The sequence below is a fragment of the Gracilinanus agilis genome, chromosome 1 (genome assembly GCF_016433145.1).
Source record: "Gracilinanus agilis isolate LMUSP501 chromosome 1, AgileGrace, whole genome shotgun sequence".
NCBI lineage: Eukaryota > Metazoa > Chordata > Mammalia > Didelphimorphia > Didelphidae > Gracilinanus > Gracilinanus agilis.
This window is the reverse complement of record NC_058130.1, coordinates 607,015,484-607,036,702: the sequence shown is the minus strand read 5'-3', so window position 1 is coordinate 607,036,702 and position 21,219 is coordinate 607,015,484. Positions and strand designations below refer to the sequence as shown.

The 21,219-nt window shown below is 41.3% G+C and overlaps 1 protein-coding gene across 1 annotated transcript in view; it reads right to left on the bottom strand.

The window, feature by feature from the left end:
* Positions 1-2,664: 2,664 nt before the first annotated feature.
* Positions 2,665-21,219, bottom strand: part of NEDD9 (neural precursor cell expressed, developmentally down-regulated 9) — a 61,281-nt gene continuing 42,726 nt past the window's right edge. Inside the window, exons 3-7 of the mRNA XM_044667717.1 lie at positions 15,368-15,469; positions 13,954-14,055; positions 10,444-11,685; positions 7,820-7,909; positions 2,665-5,389 (exon numbers count right to left, since the gene is read on the bottom strand). Of these exons, the coding sequence (XP_044523652.1) occupies positions 4,880-5,389; positions 7,820-7,909; positions 10,444-11,685; positions 13,954-14,055; positions 15,368-15,469 (2,046 nt within the window). The 3' untranslated portion in view covers positions 2,665-4,879. The remainder of the gene's footprint in view (positions 5,390-7,819; positions 7,910-10,443; positions 11,686-13,953; positions 14,056-15,367; positions 15,470-21,219) is intronic.

Here is a 21,219-nt window from a genome sequence, read left to right as displayed (position 1 = left end):
GAAAATTTCTCCCTCCCCAGTTGTATCTCCATCCTGTCCCCCAGATCACCATGTGGCTACTGGTTCTGTGCTCCAGGGCAGTAATTGGTGAACAAGAAGGTAGAACATAGCTAGGAGGCATAGTGATAGAGTGCTGGGTGTGGAGTCAGGAAGACTTGAATTCAAATCTGGCCTCAGACACTTCCTAGCTCTGTGAGACCCTGAGCAAGTCACTTAAGCCTATTACCTCAGTTTCCTTATCTGCAAAATGAGCTGGAGAAGGAAACAGCAAACCACTCCAGTACCTTTCTTTGCCAAGAAAACACCAAATGAGATCATGAAGAATTGGACACAACCGAACAAAAACAAGGTGGAACAGAGTAAGTTGCACAGTAAGAACAGGCTTGAATTACATGATCTTTCCCCTCAAAATTACCCATGTTCCTAATCGAGGGCATCACTGTTCTTATCACTCAATTCACATTAGTATCCTTTTCAGTTCTTCATTTTGTCTCACATCCATTCAACTGCCAAATCTTATTGTTTTTCTCATCATAGTATCACTTTCATTTGTCTCCTTCCGTATATTTACACAACCACCCCCCTAATTTAGGTCCTAATCACCACTCACCTGGATGATCATAATATTGCTTCCTAATTGGCCTCCTTGTCTTGTCTTTCCCCCCTCCAATGAATCCTCCATACAGATACCAAAGTGATTTTCCCAATGCATAGGACTGTTCAAATCACTTCTCTATCCCCAAACCTTCAGGACATTAGCATTCACTCACTAATCAAATATTACTTCATCTTTATCTCATCCTCATTTTAATTTCTATTTTTCCATAAACTTATTATATATCTAATTGTTAGTGAAGTAGTAATGCCTATAACAAATAATATTTATTATGATTATTAATATAATTGAAAATTTTAGAGGTGATGCTTAAAAATATTTTCCTGATAGGAGTTTGGGATCACGAAAGCTGGCAGACTACTGATTTGTGCACCACAAATGGCTATGCATACCTAGAGTTAGGAGGATTATATCTTGACAGGAAATGACTGGTTACTGATGGGGGTATCATTTTTGAACCAGGTGTCTATATGCAGTCAAACTATCTACTTCTTAGAGGAGTAAAGATGAAAATTCATACCAAATTAGGAGAAAGGATGAGAGGAAAATACCTCATTCAATTACTGTAACTCCAACCTGGGCTATTCAGGCAAGATATTACTATTGTGAAATGGATAAAGGAAAAGTCATCAACATCATCTATTACTATTTTCTACTGAGGCTTAACTAATAGAAAGCAATCAACACAATGAAGAAGACAAATAGATCTCTAGTTAAAAGCTATGGACAATACCCATTTAGTATCCAGACATTTGTAAAAGTTTAGAATAAGACCCAATTAAACCAACTCATCCCAGAAATAAACATCCCAGAAGAACAGATGGAAAATGGAACAAGTCCATCAGCATTCCTTTTAAAAAACTTTTTATACCCCTTTCCTTCTATCTTAGAACAATTCTAAGACAGAAGAATGGTAAGGGTAAGGGATGTGGGTAGCCTCTAAGCCTAGCACAATGCTTTACCCTTACCTTCTATCTTAGAATTTTTAAAAATTCTATTTAAACCCTTACCTTCTATCTTAGAATCTTAGAATCAATACTGTGTATTGGATCTAAGGCAGAAGAGTGGTAAGGGCTAGGCCAGTGGTTCCAAACTTTTTTGGCCTACCGCCCCCTTTCCAGAAAAAATATTACTTAGTGCCCCCTGGAAATTATGAAACTATTTATTGAACTCAGAATAGAATGTAATACAAAAAAAGTGTGGCCATTACCACCTCCACTGGATCGCTGCAGCACCCACCAGGGGGCAGTAACGCCCACTTTGGGAATCACTGGGCTAGGCAATGGGGGTTAAGTGACTTGCCCAGGGTCACACAACTAGGAAGTATCTGAGGCCAGTTTTAAATCTAGATTCTTCCACCTCCAGGCTTGGTACTCTATCTACTGTTCTTCTTCACTGCCCCGCATCAGTATTTCTAAAATAAACCTTTCCCTCTCCACTATCTACCTTCTTCATCTTATTTCGTTATTCTCTCTTCCAATCAAAGTGGTCTGCTAGTTTTTTCCAAATAAGATATTCCATCTCCCACACTGATGTCCTTCATGTTTGGAGCTACTCTTCTTTCACTGCCACCCCTAGCTGTTAATGTTCATTAATATTGTTCTTAATATTGCTAATGTCCTCTCACTTTACTTTTTGTATATATTTTTGTTGTTCTGTTGTTTCAGCTGTATTAATATTCTTAATAATCTCTTGTTGATATTTTCTTGCTCTTGACGTTATTTTGTTATTGTTGCTCAGTCATTTCAGTCATGTTTGACTCTTCCTGATCCCATTTGGGGTTTTCTTGGCAAGGGTACTGAAGTGACTCGACATCTCCTTTTCCAGCTTATGCCTCAGAGGAAACCGAGGCAAATAGGATGAAGTGATTTGCCCAGGGTCCCAAGGCTAAGTGTCTGAGGCCAGATTTGAACTCAGGAAGATGAGTCTTTCTGATTTCCAGCCTATCTGCAGTGCCACCTCTCTGCCTCTTTATACTGTACATTTTCTTGTATATGCATAGGTTGTAAAACTCCAGTAAAATGTAAGTTCCTTCAGGGTGAGAACCATTGAGTTTTGTTTTTATTTTTGGTCTGTATAGCCCCTAAGCCTAGCATAATACTTTACATATAGTAAAACTTAATACATGTTTGTGGAATTAAATTCAAGAATTTTTTTCCAGATGGTTTACTGTGAATCCCAACCAAGAGATTTGGACTTTTTCAGATATAATTTTACTTTGAAGCAATACAAAACAAGACAAAAAAAACCCTCAATTTTTTCCCACATTGAAAAATTGAGGTCTATAATATAGGCAGAAAAAAAAGGGGCTTAAGTTCTTTTTCCCTCCTTAGAAATGTTCATTTAAATCAACAGCTACTTTTGTAGCAGAGAACAAATGCAAAGGAAAATCTAGTTGGTATAAAAAAGATTTTAAAAATTTAATGATTTAAAAATAGTCTCTACATAAAAGATAGCAAAAAACACAAATGTAGATTTAACAACTTGGTTTTCCTCTTGAAAAGTTGGAATATTACCTTGTAGCTTAGTATAAATCTGTTACTTCCTAAAAAATATACAACATGTCAATAGCAACAAAGTCCCCAAGAATAAACTCTTGTTGTAATATTTTCAAGTTGTTGATGATGCCAGCCACTCTGCCTTGTCTGCAGAATGGCCACGCAATACCCCATCTTTTCTTTTGATGGAGCACAACTGTGAATATTACAATATGCTATTTTTAAAAGTACTTTTGTGATAAGCTCCATGATTTATTCATCTCTTTCTGATCATGAGTGGTCTTTCTTAATTCCATTTGCTATCCCAACATTTTGCTTGCTCAACACAAGCAAATTTAATTTGATAAAGCATATTATTGCCATGGAAGAGCACATTTTCATGTAGGCTGGAACAAAAAGAGTGAACAAGGCACTGGACAGAAATATCTTAGATAACTGCCTCTTGACTTCAGAATATGAGCATTTTATAATTCTTAAAAGATCATTGCCTGTCCCCATTTTTTCCACCTTGCTTCTCTGTGAATCTATAAAGACTTGTGACATGTGTTATATCACTAAAAGATGTAACAGTAGTATTTAAACTTCATAGTCTATAGTATAAAAGCTGTGACTCAGTGTTTTGTCTCGTTGGAGCTAGTCAGATTGAGATTAGTCAGCAGAGGAATAGTGAAGGAAGAGAGGCTGAAATCAGTCCTAGGATTGGGTTGGTGGTAGTGGGGTGTGCGCATTGGGAGAGGTTAGGAAGGTCTTTTACTGTCCTTGCCATCAGGCCCAGAGACCATCTAAGGTCCCCAAATCATTTTGCTCCAGAGGGGCAATGAGTGACTTTGCAATTTGGGTATCAAATGTTCCTCCATCGCCCTAAGGTACACGACACAATTTTATTTTCCTCTTTCTTTACGCCTCGAAGTGCACATGCAGTGTGTGTTCCTTCTGCAAGGAGGAGTTTTTTCAATTTAAATGAGACCTTTGGAAAGCCTCACAGCTGACTCACAAATACAAAGGATCAAACAACCACGGGCAAATATGTGCCTCGTCTTTGTTGTGGCTTCCTCTCAGTTTAGAAATACCCCCACTCCTAGCCAGAAATTGCCTCTCAGTACATTTTTCTTACTCCTCTAATGACTAAGCCACTTTTCCTCCCTAGCACCCTAAATCATTGCTTTGTCTTGACACACATTTTATAAAAAATGTTGTTCTCCAAACCTGCCCACTCAGAGGACCCAGTGCATTTTGGAAGAAGGAAGAGGGAAAGAGGGAAATTTTGAAAGGGTTCCATGAAAAGAGTATTGTCCTCTTAATTATAAGGAACCAGCGTCTTGCAGACGTCGTCTGGTTCCCAGACACTAGAATGAAAATGTCCATTATAATCCCTATAGCATATGGCACCGTCTCATCAGGACCATATGTTAGGTCATCTGCGAAGATGGAGCACTTTGGGGAGGCATAATAAGGTGCTTCTTAATTCATGGTTTTTTCAATGGAATGTGTTACATACATATCTATATACACACAGGCTGCCACAGGCACATATGAGAACATGATTGAGTTTATGTACAGTTTATATATATATATATATCTTTGATACATAAATGTATATATAAGAACCAAACAATTTGACCTCTCCAGCTCCCTGAATTTCTGAAAGTTCTCTAATCCATAAAACAGATTTAAAATATTTCATATAAAATATCTACAAAAATAGATAATATCTACATAAACCAGACAGCATTTCCAGTTTGATTCTGTGGCTCCCCCCTTTCCCTCAGAATGTCGCCATCTCTAGCAAGGAACGCTTGAACAGCTGTGCGTTTCTGGACAAGTCTGTTACTCGGTGAACCATTTCTTGCAGCGCCGGCGTGCTGGGGTAATGCAGGGCAGCCATCTTCGTGGCCATCACAATGTTCTTTAGCTGCTCGCACAGCTGGTTGCTGGAATTCATCACCTTGTTGCGGATCTCCTGGGCGGCCACCTGCCTCGTTAGCGTGTCTCCGATGAACACCAGCTTGTGCGCGCTCAGGATGACGAACTTGCTGTGGGCCACGAAAATCCTCGGGGGCTGCGCCGAGCTGACACAGCTGAAGAGGGCATCGATGGCGTTGAGGAGGGAGATGTAATGAGTGTCACACTGGTCATAGTAGAAGAAGAGCAGCTGTCTGTCCTGGGCGCCCACGCTGCTGTTTGGAGCTGGGAGGTTCTGAGAGGGCTTCCATTTGGAGATGTCATTCTCCACTGGCTTGGTAATTTCTTGCTCCAGTAGCTGAAACTGGCTAATCTGGGGAGGAGAAAAAAAAAAGGGTTCATTTAGAATAATAATATAATGGTAGAATGGAAAGACTGTGGCACTGGAGATCTGGGTTCCAGTCTTGGCTCTTGGGTAAGACACTTCAGTTCTCTGGGCTTTGGTTTATCTATCTGTAAAATGGATGGCTTGGTTTGATTTTATTTGGGGGGGTTTTGGTTATGTAGGAGTGTGTTCTTACAATAGTAACCAATATGGAAAGGTGTTTTGCATGGCAATTAAAAAAAAAAAAGAAAAAATGAATGGCTTGGGCTAGATGATCTCTAAGGTCAACCTGAATTTTGAAATTTTATGATTCCTCTCTTTAACTTTCGGGCTACAAGCATTCTCAGATGCTGTCTTTAAGAGAAAAAGCAAGGAGGAAACAGTGCCTTGGCACGCAGAAATTGCTTATTAAATGTTGGATTGAATTAAGAATTCATATACTGGGGCAGCTAGTGGCTCAGTGGTTAGAGAGGTAAGCCTGGAGATGGAAGGTCCTGGGTTCAATTCAGTTAAGTTCAAGGCACTCAATCTGTAGCCCTTACCTCTCTTTTGCCCTAGAACTGATACCTACTATTGAGTCTAAGTCAGAAGCTAAAGTTGGCTTGATTTTTTTTTAAACAATTACTATCTTAAAATCAATATTGTGTATTGTTTCCAAGTCAGAGAAGCAGGAAGGGCTAGGCAATGGGGGTCAAGTGACTTGAACCCAAGATCTCCCATCTCTAGGTCTGGCTCTCAATGCACCGAGTCACCTAGCTGCCTTCAGACAGTAAAGTTTAAAGAACAAACAAACTCATTTTCTGAATATGAACCATTAATGAAGCCAACGGGGCCCTCAGTTGAGTTAACTATTCTCCCACCTTTGAGAAATGCCTTTAGAATGGTCATTAACAATGCTCGGATAAAAGCCCCCATTAGCTTTCTCTGGGTCTTCTACCCAAACATAAGTAGAAGTCAGAAATTACACACTCTCTTCTGGTGAGCTAATGCACGGAGAGCAAAGGCTTCTTGCTAACAAGAGGCACCAGGAAGCTGCTTCCCAGGAGACTTACTCTTGTACCCTTGATTTTGCAGTCACTTCCAGTGGTTCCATCAGATCTCCCGGTGACCCTTAGTGCAAGCCTACATCCAAGCACTCCTTTGTTTGCAGTAAGGACTTGTTCAAGTTCCCCCAGGGTGGAAGTGGCGGCAGAGGGAGAAGATCCCACAGCCTCTCCCTAGCTCTCCCTAGGAGACACTCAGCCAACAGCCACAAGGAATGTTGCTTGGATTCCCTAAGCTAGATTTATTTCCTAAGGTCAAGTGGCCAAAAAAGACTGACCACTGTGAAGGTAGGAATTTACACGTCTGTAGCTTTAAGTCTTAGGCACATATGTGAACCTGGACAAGTCATTGAACCTTGTTTGCCTCAGTTTCCTCATCTGTACAATGAGTGGGAGAAGGAAATGGCAAATGACTCCAAGAAAACCTTAGATGGGGTCACAAAGAGTCAGACTTGACTGAAAATAACTGAACAACAAAGCTTTAAGGCTTTCGTGTATCCTTAGAACAACTTAAATGAGGTAGACAGGACAAGTATATTATAAAGCATCCTCCCTTTACAAATCAGGAAACTAAGGCTCTCAAAAGTTAAGTGACTTGTCTAAGTGCCTACATCTAGAAACTGACAATAGGGATCAGAACACAGTTCTTAATGCAGCAATTCTCAAACTTCTCCACAGTGTTAGAACCCTTTAGGTTAAACACAGCTTTGGCAGAACTCTTGTGATAAAACCCTCTAAAATCATTTTTTTAATGCTTGTTAGTAAACATAAGATTCATGGGAAAAAAAAAAACCTTTAGGTGTAGACTCTAAATGATCACTCTATTGCAAATATTAATAATATGGAAATAGGTTTTGATCAATGATACATGTAAAAGCTAGTGGAATTGCTCATTGGCTATGGGAGGAGGGAGAAGGATGGGGAGGGGAAGAACATGAATCATGTAACCATGGAAAAACACCCCAAATTAATTAATTAATTAAAAGAAACTTAGGGTGTTTCAGGGTTCCTTGTAGTACGGTTTAAGAAACATTGACTTAGTACATTTGCACTACTATCTAATACCAGAAGACTCAGAAATGTTCTCAAGCCCTCCCTCGAGGCCCTGCTATCTTAGAATGTCCTAGCTGAGCCCCCAAACCAGGAACAAGAGGTTGGGCTCTCCCCGAGGACTCTCAGTGTTGAGAATAACACTTGGCTTGTCATGACTAGTATCTCTTATTTGTTCCTTGGCCCTGGCGTGGGCCAGGAAACTATCATCTGCTGGGGTCCTCCTGGAAGAACAGAAACGTTCCATTGTCAAAGACCCATCTGTGCTGGGCTACCAGGAAGATTCTTGACCCCATGCCATGCTTTTTAATCTGACTCCACTTACCTGGTGATGTTCCAGCTGCATCTTGTTCTGTTTGATGATGTTTTCCTTTTCCAAAAGCTCTTTCTGCTGTCTTTCAAACTCTTCTTTCCCCTGTTATTTTACAACAGAAAAGACCCATTACATCACTGCCATGATTCACTTGTGCTAACAACATAGTTGACAAATGGGTAAATATTGCCTTGTTTTCCATAGCCACGGATGCTTGCCACACACACCCACCTATGCACACAGGTACAGCATAATATCAACCTGGCCTTCCTGAGGCACTAATCTCTCTTAATGCCAAGGAGACAAACCCATTTCTATCCCCACGCTCTGCTCTCTGACCCTGACAAGTTCTTTTTGATAGGCAAGTTGGACTCCCTTCAAACCTCTCTTAGAAGCTCTATTTCCAATATTCTTTTCTAATGCATTCAACTTGGCCTCATAAACCTTAGTTCCACCATCTGTAACATGAGGGAGTTGGATGAGACAATCTCAAAGCTCCCTTTAAGTTCTGAAATCCTACGACTTGATGACCTCCAAGGCCAAGCTTAAATTGGGCCAATAAAACTTACTTCTGGGCCCTTGAAGTTCCCCATCTGGCTCTGTTCTCGAGATGGCCATCCGCCAGGGGTGAAAAGTGCCAAAATAACACAGTAAACCCAATTCACAAAGAGTGGAGTCAGGGTTCAGCGACCTCCGCAGAACAGAACAGGCCAGAAAACTAGGCAACCTTTCCAAAGTTGGGGGGGGGGTGGGGGAGGGGATCCAGCTGCTTTTTCCTTTGTGGATGAATGTAGAAGAGATGGTCCTCTGGGTCACCGGGCAGGAGCCTGGATGCCTTTGGAGAAGGCTGAGGTGGGGAGGGAGGCCAAAGGCAATGGCAGAACACAAGTCAATTCACAAACAACAATGTTGGAGTAGAAAGCCTTGAGAGAGCTAACTCTTAGGGTTCGTTAAGAATGTAGGAAGCAAGGATTTTGTGGGGGTTAGTGGCAGAGCTGGGACTGAACCCAAGACGGCTGACTTCTACTCCAAGGCTCCTTCCCTGATATGATTAGATCCAAGCTACTTAGATGAGCATGAGTTAGAAAATTATTGTAGCTATTGTTCAGTCATGTTGAACTCTTTGTGACCATATTTGGGGTTTTCTTGGCAAAGACTCTAGAGTAGTTTGCCATTTCTTTCTCCAGCTTATTTTACCAAAAATGAGGCAAAGAGGGTTAAATGACTTGTCCAGAATCCCATACGTGAAAAATTCTGAGGCCATATTTGAACTCAGGAAGAGGAGTCTTCCTGACTCCAGGCACTCTATACCTAGTGCCACCTAGATGTCCCTAATAGAAAGAATACCAGATTTAGACTTGAAGGAACTGGGGTCAAATCCTAGCTCTGCCATATACTAGTTGTGTAATGTGGGTTTTAAAATGTTGTGGCTTGGGGAACTGCATCCCCCAGAATGCCCCAGGGCTTCCTTCTTCCTACTTCCTGGTGTGGGATTGATTTTGAATGGACCAATCCCATGCTGGGGGAGGGACCATGCCCCTACTTCCTGGTGTGGGATTGGTTTTGAATTGGATCAAACCCGTGCTAGGGAGGGGCCACACCCCTTACTTCCTGATGCAGGCTACATAAGGACCAATCCTGCGCCTAGGAGGGAACTTTGAATCAGAGGAGATTCCGAGTAGTGGGGAGTTAGTTAATTTCAGCCTAGGGGAACAGCAGGTGGGGTTTTTTCTTTAAATAAAATTTTAAAAAGCTCAGACTGAGTTAGTTTTCTTTCAGCTCTTCAGTAACCTTGGGCAGGCCGCATCATATACTGTGGCAAGGTAGGAAACAACTGGTAGGCACCAAATAAATTATTCTCTTTCCTTCTATGTTTAAGGCATTGCACTAATTGCTTTACAAATATTTAATCCTCACAACAACCCTGTAAGGTAGGTGTTATTATTACTGTTCCCATTATATAGTTGAAGACACTGAGACAGACATAAGTTAAGAGACTTGCTCAGTGTCATGCAGCTAGTAAGTGGAATGAGGAATGAGGAAAATGAGGCAAAGAGCATGAAGTGACTTACCTAGGATCCCACAGCTAGAAAATGTCTGAGGCTATATTTGAACCCAAGTCTCTAGGCCCAGAACACTATCTACTGCGCTACTGTTCAGATTTTTTGAGGTCCATTCCAATCCCTTCATTTTATGGGGGAAGAACCCAAGGTCCAGAGTTTAGATGACTTGGAGGATGCTGAGCTAGGATTTGAATACACATCTGTAGACTCCAAATTCAGGGCTCTTCTTTACTCCACTGCCTATAGTACATTCTTCTATGAGCTTTAGTAGGTTTGTCTCTAATACGAGGACTTTAGATGAGAGGCATCTCTAAAGTTTCCTTCAGTTCTAAAAGATATAGATGAAGAAGTAGCTGGGTAGTACTGCGGATAGAGCACCAGGCCTAGAGTCAGGAGGTCCTGGGTTTCAAATATGGCCCCAAACACTTCCTAGTTGTATCATCATGGGCAACTCACTTAATCCCAATTGCCTAGCCCTTACTACTTTTCTTAGTATCAATTCCAAGAAAGAAGGTGAGGATTTTAAAGGGGAAAAAAAAAGATATAGGTGCTTGATTGGTTTGGCATCCTTACCTGCAGGTGAACATAATCGTAGTCATCCATCCAGCTCCGTTCAGAGCCATCATTGCTATTACAGTCGGGATGCTGGTCTTTGCTTAGGCCTGGGGGCAGAGGCTTGCAGTGGGGCTGGGCCTTGTGGTCAGCAGGATGTAGTAGCTGGGTCTGTGGCCCGGAATGCAAATAGTCGGCTGCACCGGTTACATTCTCAGACCCATTCTTTAGACGCGCATCACCCGGGGCTGACCTGAAGAGCATTTCCGCATTGGTGCCAATGGTGGTGGTGAGCTGCTTAGTGTCATCGGGCACCGTCTTTGCCACCATCACAAAGCGGTCAAGATCGTCGCACTTGCTCTGAGGTTTATTGACAGCTAGGATGTTCAAGGACCAGTGGCAGGCATTCAAGTCCTGGCTGGTCTGGGTCAGAATCTGGTGGGAGTCTTCCACCCGCTGGAGCTCTCGCTTCATTTTGTTGTGAAGGGTGAGCTCGGCGAGGCCCGAAGCGTTGGCCACGGCTCCTTTGGCGAAATGGAGGTAATCCCTCAAAGAGGGCTCTACCTTGTCCACTGCGGCGTGGATCTCATTGATGTTCCTCTCCATGTAGCCATAGCACCTCCAGTCTGTGATGACCAGAGCCATGAGGTTGGACACTGCCGTCTCTAAAGCCTGCTGGAGCCGGTAAAGCCTCTCGATGGCCATGTCCGGGTCCAGCAGTAACACCCTTTTGTCCTGAGATGGGGAGGCTGACAAGGAGGACTCCTTCGATGTCGTGGAAGAGGTGGACATGTTGCTCCTGGTACTCCCCGTGCTGGAGAACGAGAGCCGATTCATGCCGTCCGTCACATCCGGGCACCCTTTGGTCTCCTGTGTGCTTTGTGGCGGGACGTCATAGACACCATCTTTTTCTTCAGCATTCAGTCCTTCATGGGCCACCGGCTGCTGCTCGAGAAACTGAACGCCTCGCGGGATATCATAGGCATCACTCGGAGAGGCTGCGGGTTGTCTGAGGTGCATGTGCTGGTGGCTTTGCAGAACGCTTTGGGGTTTCTGGGATACCTGCTCAGTAGCTCCAGAAGCATCGCAGGCGTGTTTTAGGTGAAAGTCCTTCCCTACAGCCTTGGTGCTTGTCGGGGGAATGTCATAAACCCCTTCTGGTCTGACTTCTGGCCTTACGTGTTGTCTCATAGGAGGAGGGAAATCATATTCCTTTTCTCGAAGTCCTACTTCATCTCGAGAAGCAGGCGGAATGGCATAAACCTGAAACACATGAGGAAAAATCAGTCAGATGTGTACCAAACTACAAGGATCCCTTTCGTATCACAGGGGTTTACTCCTACAATCTAGAAAACCCAAGTAAAAAAATTTTGGCCCTAGAAGGGCAGTTAGGTGGTTCAGTGGATTGAGATCCAGGCATGGAGATGGGAGGTTCTAATCTGGACTCAGACACTTCCTAGCTATGGGTCCTGAGTAAGTCACTGAAGCCACATTGCCTAGTCCTAAAACTTCTCCCTCGGAACCAATACCCAGTGTTGATTCTAAGATAAAAGACAGTGGTTTTTTCACAAAATAATTGTTCTTTGGTCTTCCCTTCATATCAGAGAAGTCTGAATTTTTTCTTTTTCTCTTATGGGATGTTTACAGTACCTTATATGTATTTTTAAGTTATTAAACTTTTAAAGATATCTCTATATTTCTAGCCTTTTTGTGCTATTTGCTGACTTCTGCATTCTTTTTGTAAACTTCAACTTTAAAAAAAGAACTTGTGTATACTTCTGGCATTAAAAGATAAAATACATTGATGTTCTACAATACTGTGCATAGATCTGATTCCTTTCTGAGTTTCTAAACTTTTTCTATGTCTGGCATCTACAAAACTCCCCTCCAAATTCCCATTTAATTTCTTATGCCAACCTACCCAGCTCTCCCCACTATACCATACTGAATCTGAACGTAGTAATCAATGGTTGTTCTATGAATGACTGATGATAAGGTAACCAGCATTTATTGAGCATTTACTATATGCCACATACTAGTTTGTGTGGCTCTAAGGAAATCTTTTAGTCTCCAAGTGTTGCTATAATATTGTAGACTAGTTGCTGATTTCTACGATTGGAAAGAGTTCCTTCATTATCTCCAGGCTGACTCTTGGCTTCCTCTACATGCCCTCTTTATCTGGAAGCCCACTCTGGCTCTGGAATTCACCCACTGGAAGTCTCCTTCATCCTGGCAGCTTCTCCCAGGACGTCTATTTAAGAAGTGTGCCCAGGCTACCCGTGTCTCATTCCTTTCCAGGCTACATTCCAAGTGTCATTTTCAACCCTATTAGAGCAAAAACTCCTGAAGGTCAAGGACTCTCTTTCCTTTTACTTGATTTTGTATTTCTGGTGTTCCACACAATAAGTGTAAACATTTAACAAATGCTTGTTGTGGACTTGCAGCAATAGCCTTACACAAATAAGATCCCAGTTGTAGGCCCTCCAAAAAGGGCAGATCATTGCATCAGGTGCTGGAGGTGATACAAAGGTTATGAAGAAATGGTCCTTGCTCTGATGTTACCCACAATGGGGCAAAGATTCCCTCTTGCCCAATATTTCAAGTTCAGACTCCAATCCTTGGCACTCAAAGCAGATCTCAAAGTATTAGGAAAAAGGTACATGAATTGCTGTGGCCAAAAGAATCTGTCAGCCATTGGGTAATCTCTAGGTGATGAGTCTCTTGGCACTTAGCTAAGTCAGTTCTTGGATGAGAGACGCAGGGTCCATTACTAGGTCTATACTCAAAAAGCTATTTTAGTTGGTAAGGCCTGCCTGCCACTTGTACCCTTCTGGCCAAATAGCTACGAGTGCCCAGGGTCACCCTCTTATTACAATGAGGCAATTGAAGAGGCAATTTCCTCCTTTAATGGAGGAAAAATGAAAAATAGATCTTATTTGTCCAATGGGTATTCTCTTCTTCAAAATGGTCACCTTGGGAGGCTAGACACATTTCAATGGTAAACAATGGCTCACATTTCTGAAATGTCTCTTTTGGAACCAAGCCTGGGGCACATTCTTTTGAATCTCTTTAATGGAGGAAAATCTTTGTCCTCTGAAGGTAGATTTGGCTTTTGAAAATAACCAGAAGTCATTGGGAGCCATGCATAGTGAAGAGAGTGAGTGATCAAGATGGGTAGCACCATCTGGGGGCCAAAAACAAGGCATACTATGAAACAGATTGTTTGCTCTAGCTTGTAAGTAGACTCATAATGAAGACTTCCTAAAAAAAAAAAAATCTTTTGAATATGTTTGGAAGAAGTATTTTGCCTTCCAAGAGAGCTTCTCTGGAGGATAATCTGGATGTTTAAATTATGGCACATTTGGGAGGAAATTAGTCATATTATTTAATCATAGCTGGTGTGACTATTCTATTCATTCAAGTTTCTAAAACTTTTTGCCCTTTGAAGGTTCCATATAATGTCTTAACAAGTTAAAAAAAATCCCCTCCTACCAAAAAATCCCCCAAATAACTAGGATCATTTTTACTTACCCCTTTCACAGGAGGGATATCATATACTCCTGACGGTTTCATCTCTCCCGTTGGAGTTGAGAAAACTGGGCCTTTCAGTGATGTTGGGGGGATGTCATATACCTAAAAAAGAAAAATCTGTCATGCAAAGTGGAACTATCTTTTACAAGTCACTTTTGAAATAATTCTGAGCTTTTGGCTCCAAGGGTTTCTAATAAAGTGATTTGAAATTTAATTTTTTGTTAAGGGTCTAGGATCAGTGGTTCCCAAACTTTTTTGGCCTACTGCCTCCTTTCCAAAAAAAAAATATTACTTAGCCCCCTGGAAATTAATTTTTAAAAAATTTTAATAGCAATTAATAGGAAAGATAAATGCACTTGTGGCCATCATCGCCTCCCTGGATCGCTGCAGCACCCACCAGGGGGCGGTAGTGCCCACTTGGGGAATCACTGGTAGGTGATCAAGCACCAATATACTTTTTTGTTTTTAATACTTATCTTCTGTCTTAAAATCAATCCTAAGTATCAGTTCCAAGGCAGAAGAGTGTAAAGGGCTAGGCAATGGGAGGTAAGTAACTTGCCCAGGTTCACATAACTAGGAAGTGTCTGATGCCAGATTTGAACCCAGGACCTTCCATCTCCAGGCCTGGCACTCTATTCACTGAGCTACTTAGCTGGCCCCAAATTACTCAGCCCTTATGGGACTTGAACAGTAACTTTTCTTTTTAAATTCTGTTTTTTTTTTCATTTTGAAGGATTATAGAAACCAGTTTGCATTTAATTTTTGAGAGTGTAACCACATATGCGGCCAAAATATGATGAAATGATAAAATGATGTATTTTTTTTCTCAGTTAAAGGACTTGAGGTTTCCAGATAAGTAAAATCCCAAATTTCTAGCATGGATTACTTTATGTAAAAATGGCTATTGTAATAATAATTTACCTTTGAGACAGTTAGATGGCTCAGTGGATTGAATGCTAAACCTGGAGTCATAGGGACCTGGATTCAAATCAAGCCTCAGATACTTTCTAGCTGTGTGACCCTGGGAATGTCACTGAACCCCATTTGCCTAGCCCTTGCCCTTCTGTCTTAAGTTACTAGGACAGAAAGTAAGGGGTAGAAAAAAAATTTATCTTTACATAAAACCTTATAAGGAGTTTATTAGAATTTATAAAGAGTTTCCTTAGGACAACCTTGTAAGGCAGGCAATGCACGTATTAATATTGCTTCCATTTTGGCTCAGAAATATTGAGAAACTTACCTGACTAGTCAATGTGGAGGTCAGAACTCAAAACCAGGTTTTCTGACCCCAGGATTCTTTCCACATCAAATGCAAATAATTTTGCCACAAAATACCTTTCCTTTAAACTTCAGTTGATTTTTGAAGACATGTTACACCTTAATGTTGTATTTCTGCTGCCTTATTGTTACTCACCCCTTGGATAGGATGAGATGGAGGGATATCGTAGGTGTCCTTCTGGTACTTGGATGGGAACTCATAGACGTAGCCATGGCCTGTTCTCACTGGGGTTATCACCTGAGGGACAGAAGAGAAGGAAGTGTCAAATGAAGAGCCTCTATTCTTTTTTTTTCTGCTTTCAATTTTATTCCATTTGACCAACTGATAGTTTTCTATGATGAAATCGACTGCAACCTTAAGGATGAGCCTGTATTCTTAGCAATGGATCAAGTTCTTTTCTGGCTCCTGGCTAAGTGAACACCTCCAAACTTTCTATTATTCTTCTCTCAACAAACAGTAAATAAATCAATAAATAAGAATGGAAAGATGGAGGCAGGGAGAGGATGAGAAGAAGGGAAGGCATTACAGAACAGTAGTCATGTGAAATTCCTGTTGCTTTTTGAGCAAATGAGCGATTAAAAAAAAAGCCAAAACCATTTTTTTTCCAACTTCCTCCTGACCTAGGTAACACAAACATCTCTAAAAATTCTTCTCCCTTAATAAAAGACTTTGTTCTGGCATTTTATCTGACAACTGTTAAGCATGAAAAGTCCTAGATTATACCTTTGGAGTTGTAAAGATTTTTCTCCCTCCTTGAATGAAAATCACTATGTACTGAATTGGTTTTAATGACTCCGAAACTATGTGCAAAGTGAATAATGGGAATAGAGTCCAACCACTTAAAATTCCCCTCATAGCTTCAACTAGATACAGCATTTCCCCTGCCCCTCCTTGCCAAACTTTATTATTGTGAGTGGAGCTAAAAGGCCATAGCATTTGTACAAAGCCAGTGGTTCTAATAATGCCACCCTTGGAGACCCGAAGGAGCCTGGTGTTCAAGGTAAGGTATAAATAACAAGAGTTAGTCTCCATAATTGGGACAAGGCACAAATTCAGGTCTCCTGACCCCGGCTCATTGTGCTAATCATTTTCCCATTTCCACTAGGGTAATGACAGTCTAAGCAGGACACACTTCCAAGTAAGTCAAAGGCCAAATACCCCCATCGTGACTTCTGGCATCTGGAATTAATGGAAATGAAATGAATCTCACCTGACAAGCTCTCGTTTCTATAGAATTCTTTAGGGGCCCCAAACATGAGTTGAGAGAACTCTGAAAGATTTTTTTTTTTTGAAGTCGACTCATTTTGAGGTATATTTACTCACTAATTCTCCAAGGGCTTCTAAATGGCTGTTTTTTTGGCATCCGTAACAGCACCCTCAAGTATCACAAACCATCCTTGAGGAGAGCAGAGCTTGCAAATTAGAAACAAGAGGTGGTTCCCTCAGCAACCATCATCTTTTATCCTTTTCTCTAATGTGAAAACTCTGGCGTCAGGCTGCTCACAAAACTATGTGAAAAATGTTCCACCGTCGTAGGGCTCAGATGGGTGGAACTTGGCCAAACGTACCAATCCTCCTCTCAGCGGGGATCCTGAACCCTCAAGGACTGGAACTCGGGCTCGGGTCAAGTCCCCCTCACACTCCAAGTCAACGACTTCTTGAGATTCAGGTGAAAAGAATTGAGCACCCAGGCTACGTTTTCACAAAAACTCAGCCCAAAAGGGCATACCGCCCTTACCCGAGACTTCCATTGTGTTCCTTGGGTCCACTGGCACGAGTGGTGAAGAAACAATTTATTCCCGAGTGCCCACAACCCAGCAGGTATCACATTTCCCCCTTTAAGAACATGCCTTTTGCAAAAACAAAGCCAAAAGCTACTCCCCTGCTTCATACCTTCCTAAAAAAACGCCTGCCGGGCACTATCATTCATTGGGGTTCTAAGGTATCTTCCTGCTTTTCTTTCCTACTTGCACTATTTATAGTTTTCTGATCTTGACTTTATAAAGAAAAAAAGTAGGATCTGTTCACAAAGCAGCTTTTGTTTCATCTCTAAAAGTCTCTAAGAGTGGACTACACCCAAAGCTGCCAACTCAGTCATGCAACTAGAGATCCAAGGTTTATATTCCCAAGTCCGGCTTTCACTGTTTTGTATTTGCCTTTAAGAAAAAAAAAAAAGGTCTAAAATAGCATTTCATGAAATGTTAACCTACAGAAATGACTTCAGAAGGGAGGAGACACACACAAAAAAAGGGGGACTGCTTTTCCTTGACTTTGTGGCCTTTCCCTGGCAGAGGGCATTTGTTGTTCCCGGTATTTAAAAATTCACTTCCTGACAAATGTCACAGAACTGCAAGCTCTCCCCTTAGCTTCCCCCATTTAAAGAATGCCTGTGGTCATCTGGTTTTGAAAACCCCTGCATTCCAAACCCATCATTTTCCTTGTTTGTGCATTAAAAGAAACAGATGGCAGAACCCAGGGGGAAAACACACACACACACACACACACACACACACACACACACACACACACACACAAAACACAACATACTACACTGTGGTCCAGCTCCTTCTACCCGTCCCCCCATTATAGCATTCTCCAGTGTTGTGGCCATTTAATCTAGCTTGGTCCACAAATGACAATTTAAGTGGGAACACCTTTTTTTTTCTTTTTCATCTGGATAGATGCAAATAGGAGAGCTATTAATCTTGTGACATCTGAAAGAACTTGAGATAAAAGTGTGTTCTCGTCTGCTTAACGACGTGCTCCTCCCTGACCTATTGCTTAGGCCACTTCCATGCCAATTAAGAGTTTTTTACCCAGAGGAAAGTGCTGACTGGGCAGTACCTTGCAATGCATCCAGTTTTGTGGTTCGTTATTTCTTTTTTTTCCTTCCTCACTTAAGTACAAAAACATTTTTGCTCTCCTCTGGTCCCAAGAGAAGGGAAGAAGGGGAAAAAATAATTTATATCTCACTCACTATGTGCCAGGCACTGTGCTAAGTAATTTACAATTGTTCTTTTCATTTGATCCTCATAATAACCTTGCAAGATAGGTACTGTTACTATCCCCATTTTAGATTTGAGGAAACTGAGGCAGACTGAGGTTAAGTGACTTGCCCAGGGTCACCAGCTGGTAAGTGTTTGAAGCAGGTCTCCCTGACTCCAGACCCAGTGCTTTCTCCGCTGTGCCATCTTACTGTCTCAGTAAATACTCATCTGAAGAATAAGAGGAAGAATTGAAGAGATGCCTATCATTGGGGAATGGCTAAATAAGTAGTGATATATAACTGTGATGGAATAGCACTATGCTGTAAGAAACAATGAGCAGGTTGAATTTAGAAAGTTATGGAAAGACTGGTTTGAAATAATGAAGAACGAAACAGAACCAAGAGAACACGGTATATAGCAACAGCAATATTGTATGAAAAATAATCGTGAATGTTCACCTCCAGAGAAAGAACTGATAAATAGAAATATGCATGATATGATTTTATATTTAAATAGAAACATATTAAGTAAAAGAAATAAATATATACATATGTACATATATGTACACACGCATAAATATTTATCAAATAGTGACTTCTCTATTGCAGGGTAGGAAGAGGAGGGAGGGAGATAGTTCAGAACATAAAATGTAACAAAAATTAATTAAATTAAGTTAAAAAAAGAATAAGAAGAGAGGATTTTTAATGACAAAATGATATGTTTAAAGGAAATCAAGTTTTATAAAAGAAATTATAAGACATTGGTATCAGAGTCCTCCTTGAATGTAGAATGCATCTTAAAGGATGCTTTCTCAAGAAATGTTAGCCTGTTTACTCCTTGTTTTGTATCTAACCATTTTTCTTCCCTGGATTCCTCTTCTCTTGGGTATTTGCTAAATCAGCCATTAGAGAAGGATGCTTCTTCATGGCATGAAGATGGCTTTGAGATTGTGAAGGCTCCATCACTGGTGGAACACAAACTCTGCCAATTTCTGCCAAGCTCGAAAGGCTCTGCGTCTAAGCCCTGTGGTAGACCAGGTTAGCTAGAATTTAGTGTGGCTTCTCCCTTGCAGGTTGATCAATAGGTGATAAACATTTTTTTAATTTGCAGTTACCCACTAAATTATTAAGACATGGGGAGGAGAGAATACCTGCAATCTCTTTAATGGAAGGGATATTCACTTGGATAAAGTCAAGGTTCCTAAAGTATATATAAGTACTTATTAAAAACCAAGGTAGAGAATAGCAAATTGATTCATTTCCCTAACATCTCCACAAAAGAAACCTCTCTCTGCCTGTCTATCTCTCTGTCCCTCTGTCTCTGTCTCTGTCTGTCTGTCTGTCTGTCTGTCTGTCTGTCTGTCTCTCTCTCTGTGTCTCTCTCTCTGCCTCTCTCTTTTTAAACCCTTACCTTCAGTCTTAGAATTGATACTCAGTACTGGTTCCAAGATAGAAGAATGGTACGAGCCAGGCAATTGAGATTAAGTAATTTGGCCAAGTTCACACAGCGAGGACGTGTCTGAGGCTAGATGTGAACCCAGGACCTCCAGACTCCAGTCCTGGGGCTCTATCCATTGAGCCACCTAGTTGTCCTCTCTGGAGTACTCTTGAGTTAATCTTGCTTCAATGTCTTCTCTGCACTCTGGTGATTTCTTTCCAGGCTTTGATCAATCATTTCTTTGTGATTTGGGGTTTTCTCAGCAAAGATATTGGAGTGGCTTGCCATTGCCTTCTCTAGCTCTGAGGCAAACAGAGTGAAGTGATTTGCCCAGGGTCACACAGCTAATAAGTATCTGAGGCCAGATCTGAGCTCAGGAAGATGAGCCTTCCTGACTCCAGGTCCAACACTCTATCCACCGTGTAAATTGCCCAAAGGAATTGGATTTAATGACCTCAAAGGATCTTTCTAAATCTATGGCCCTTTGATACTATTGTAAAGACTGGAAGTGAAGCACACATTTTTAGACATGGCAGATATGTAGTCTCCGTGTGTTAGATACTTATCTTTTGCAAGGGAGGGTTTTACTAAGGGGGTGGGGAAAGGTCCCCACTGGGAAGTGGCAATGATATAAAAGAATATCAATAATAGATACAATTAACTATTGAAACATGATTAATAATAACAGGCAGCATTTATATAACACTTTAAAGTTCTTTAAATATGTCATTTCATTTGATCCTCACAACAACCCTACAAATTAGATGCTACTGTTATTCCCTAAAAGGTCAAATAACTTCCTCAGGGTCACGCAGCTGATAGCTAAATATCTAAGGCATGATTTGAACTCAAATCTTCCTAATTCCATTAAGTTCTAGAACTCTAACCACTGCGCCACCTAATTTATGTCTTTCCGGTCTAGTCTCTATGCTTATCTCCCTTCTTTGTGGAGAGTCATGGGCAACACGTACTCCGTCTAGGGGCTGTACTTGTTACTGGAGAGAGATAGAATCAATCTTTTCATGATGCTGAAAGAAGTAATGCCCCATATGAATAAAAACAGAGATTTTTCCTTCTTTGTTAATTTCCCAAAGCAGCTAAAACAATAAGTACATGGTGGGGTCCCCCAACATGGGTCAAACTTAACCTAATAATTAGTTTCTTTTCCTAAGGAGCACTTTAGGGGATGCCTTGTAGGGTATTTCCATGGAGAGCAGGGACAAGGTTCCAAGATTCAAGGATGAAGATGGACGTTAGGAGAGCAGGCTCAGAGAGGGGAATTCTCAATGTGGTAAGCATGGGTTATTGAGTTGACCACATGTCCAGTAAGTTTAATGTTAGAGACTGAGAGAGAAAGAAAAAAGGTCTCTATTTCCAAGAACTTTTCTAGCTAGTTGAAGAATATATAAAGCAACTAAAGAGCTATTGAGAATAAGGCACACAGGGGATCCTTTGGGGCCAATGTGGGGAACCAGAGAAGCCATTTTACCTATATTTTAGGTTCAAGTATAAGCTCCAAGGAAGCTTCCTTCATTGCCTCAGATGGACCCCAAATTCTAAATT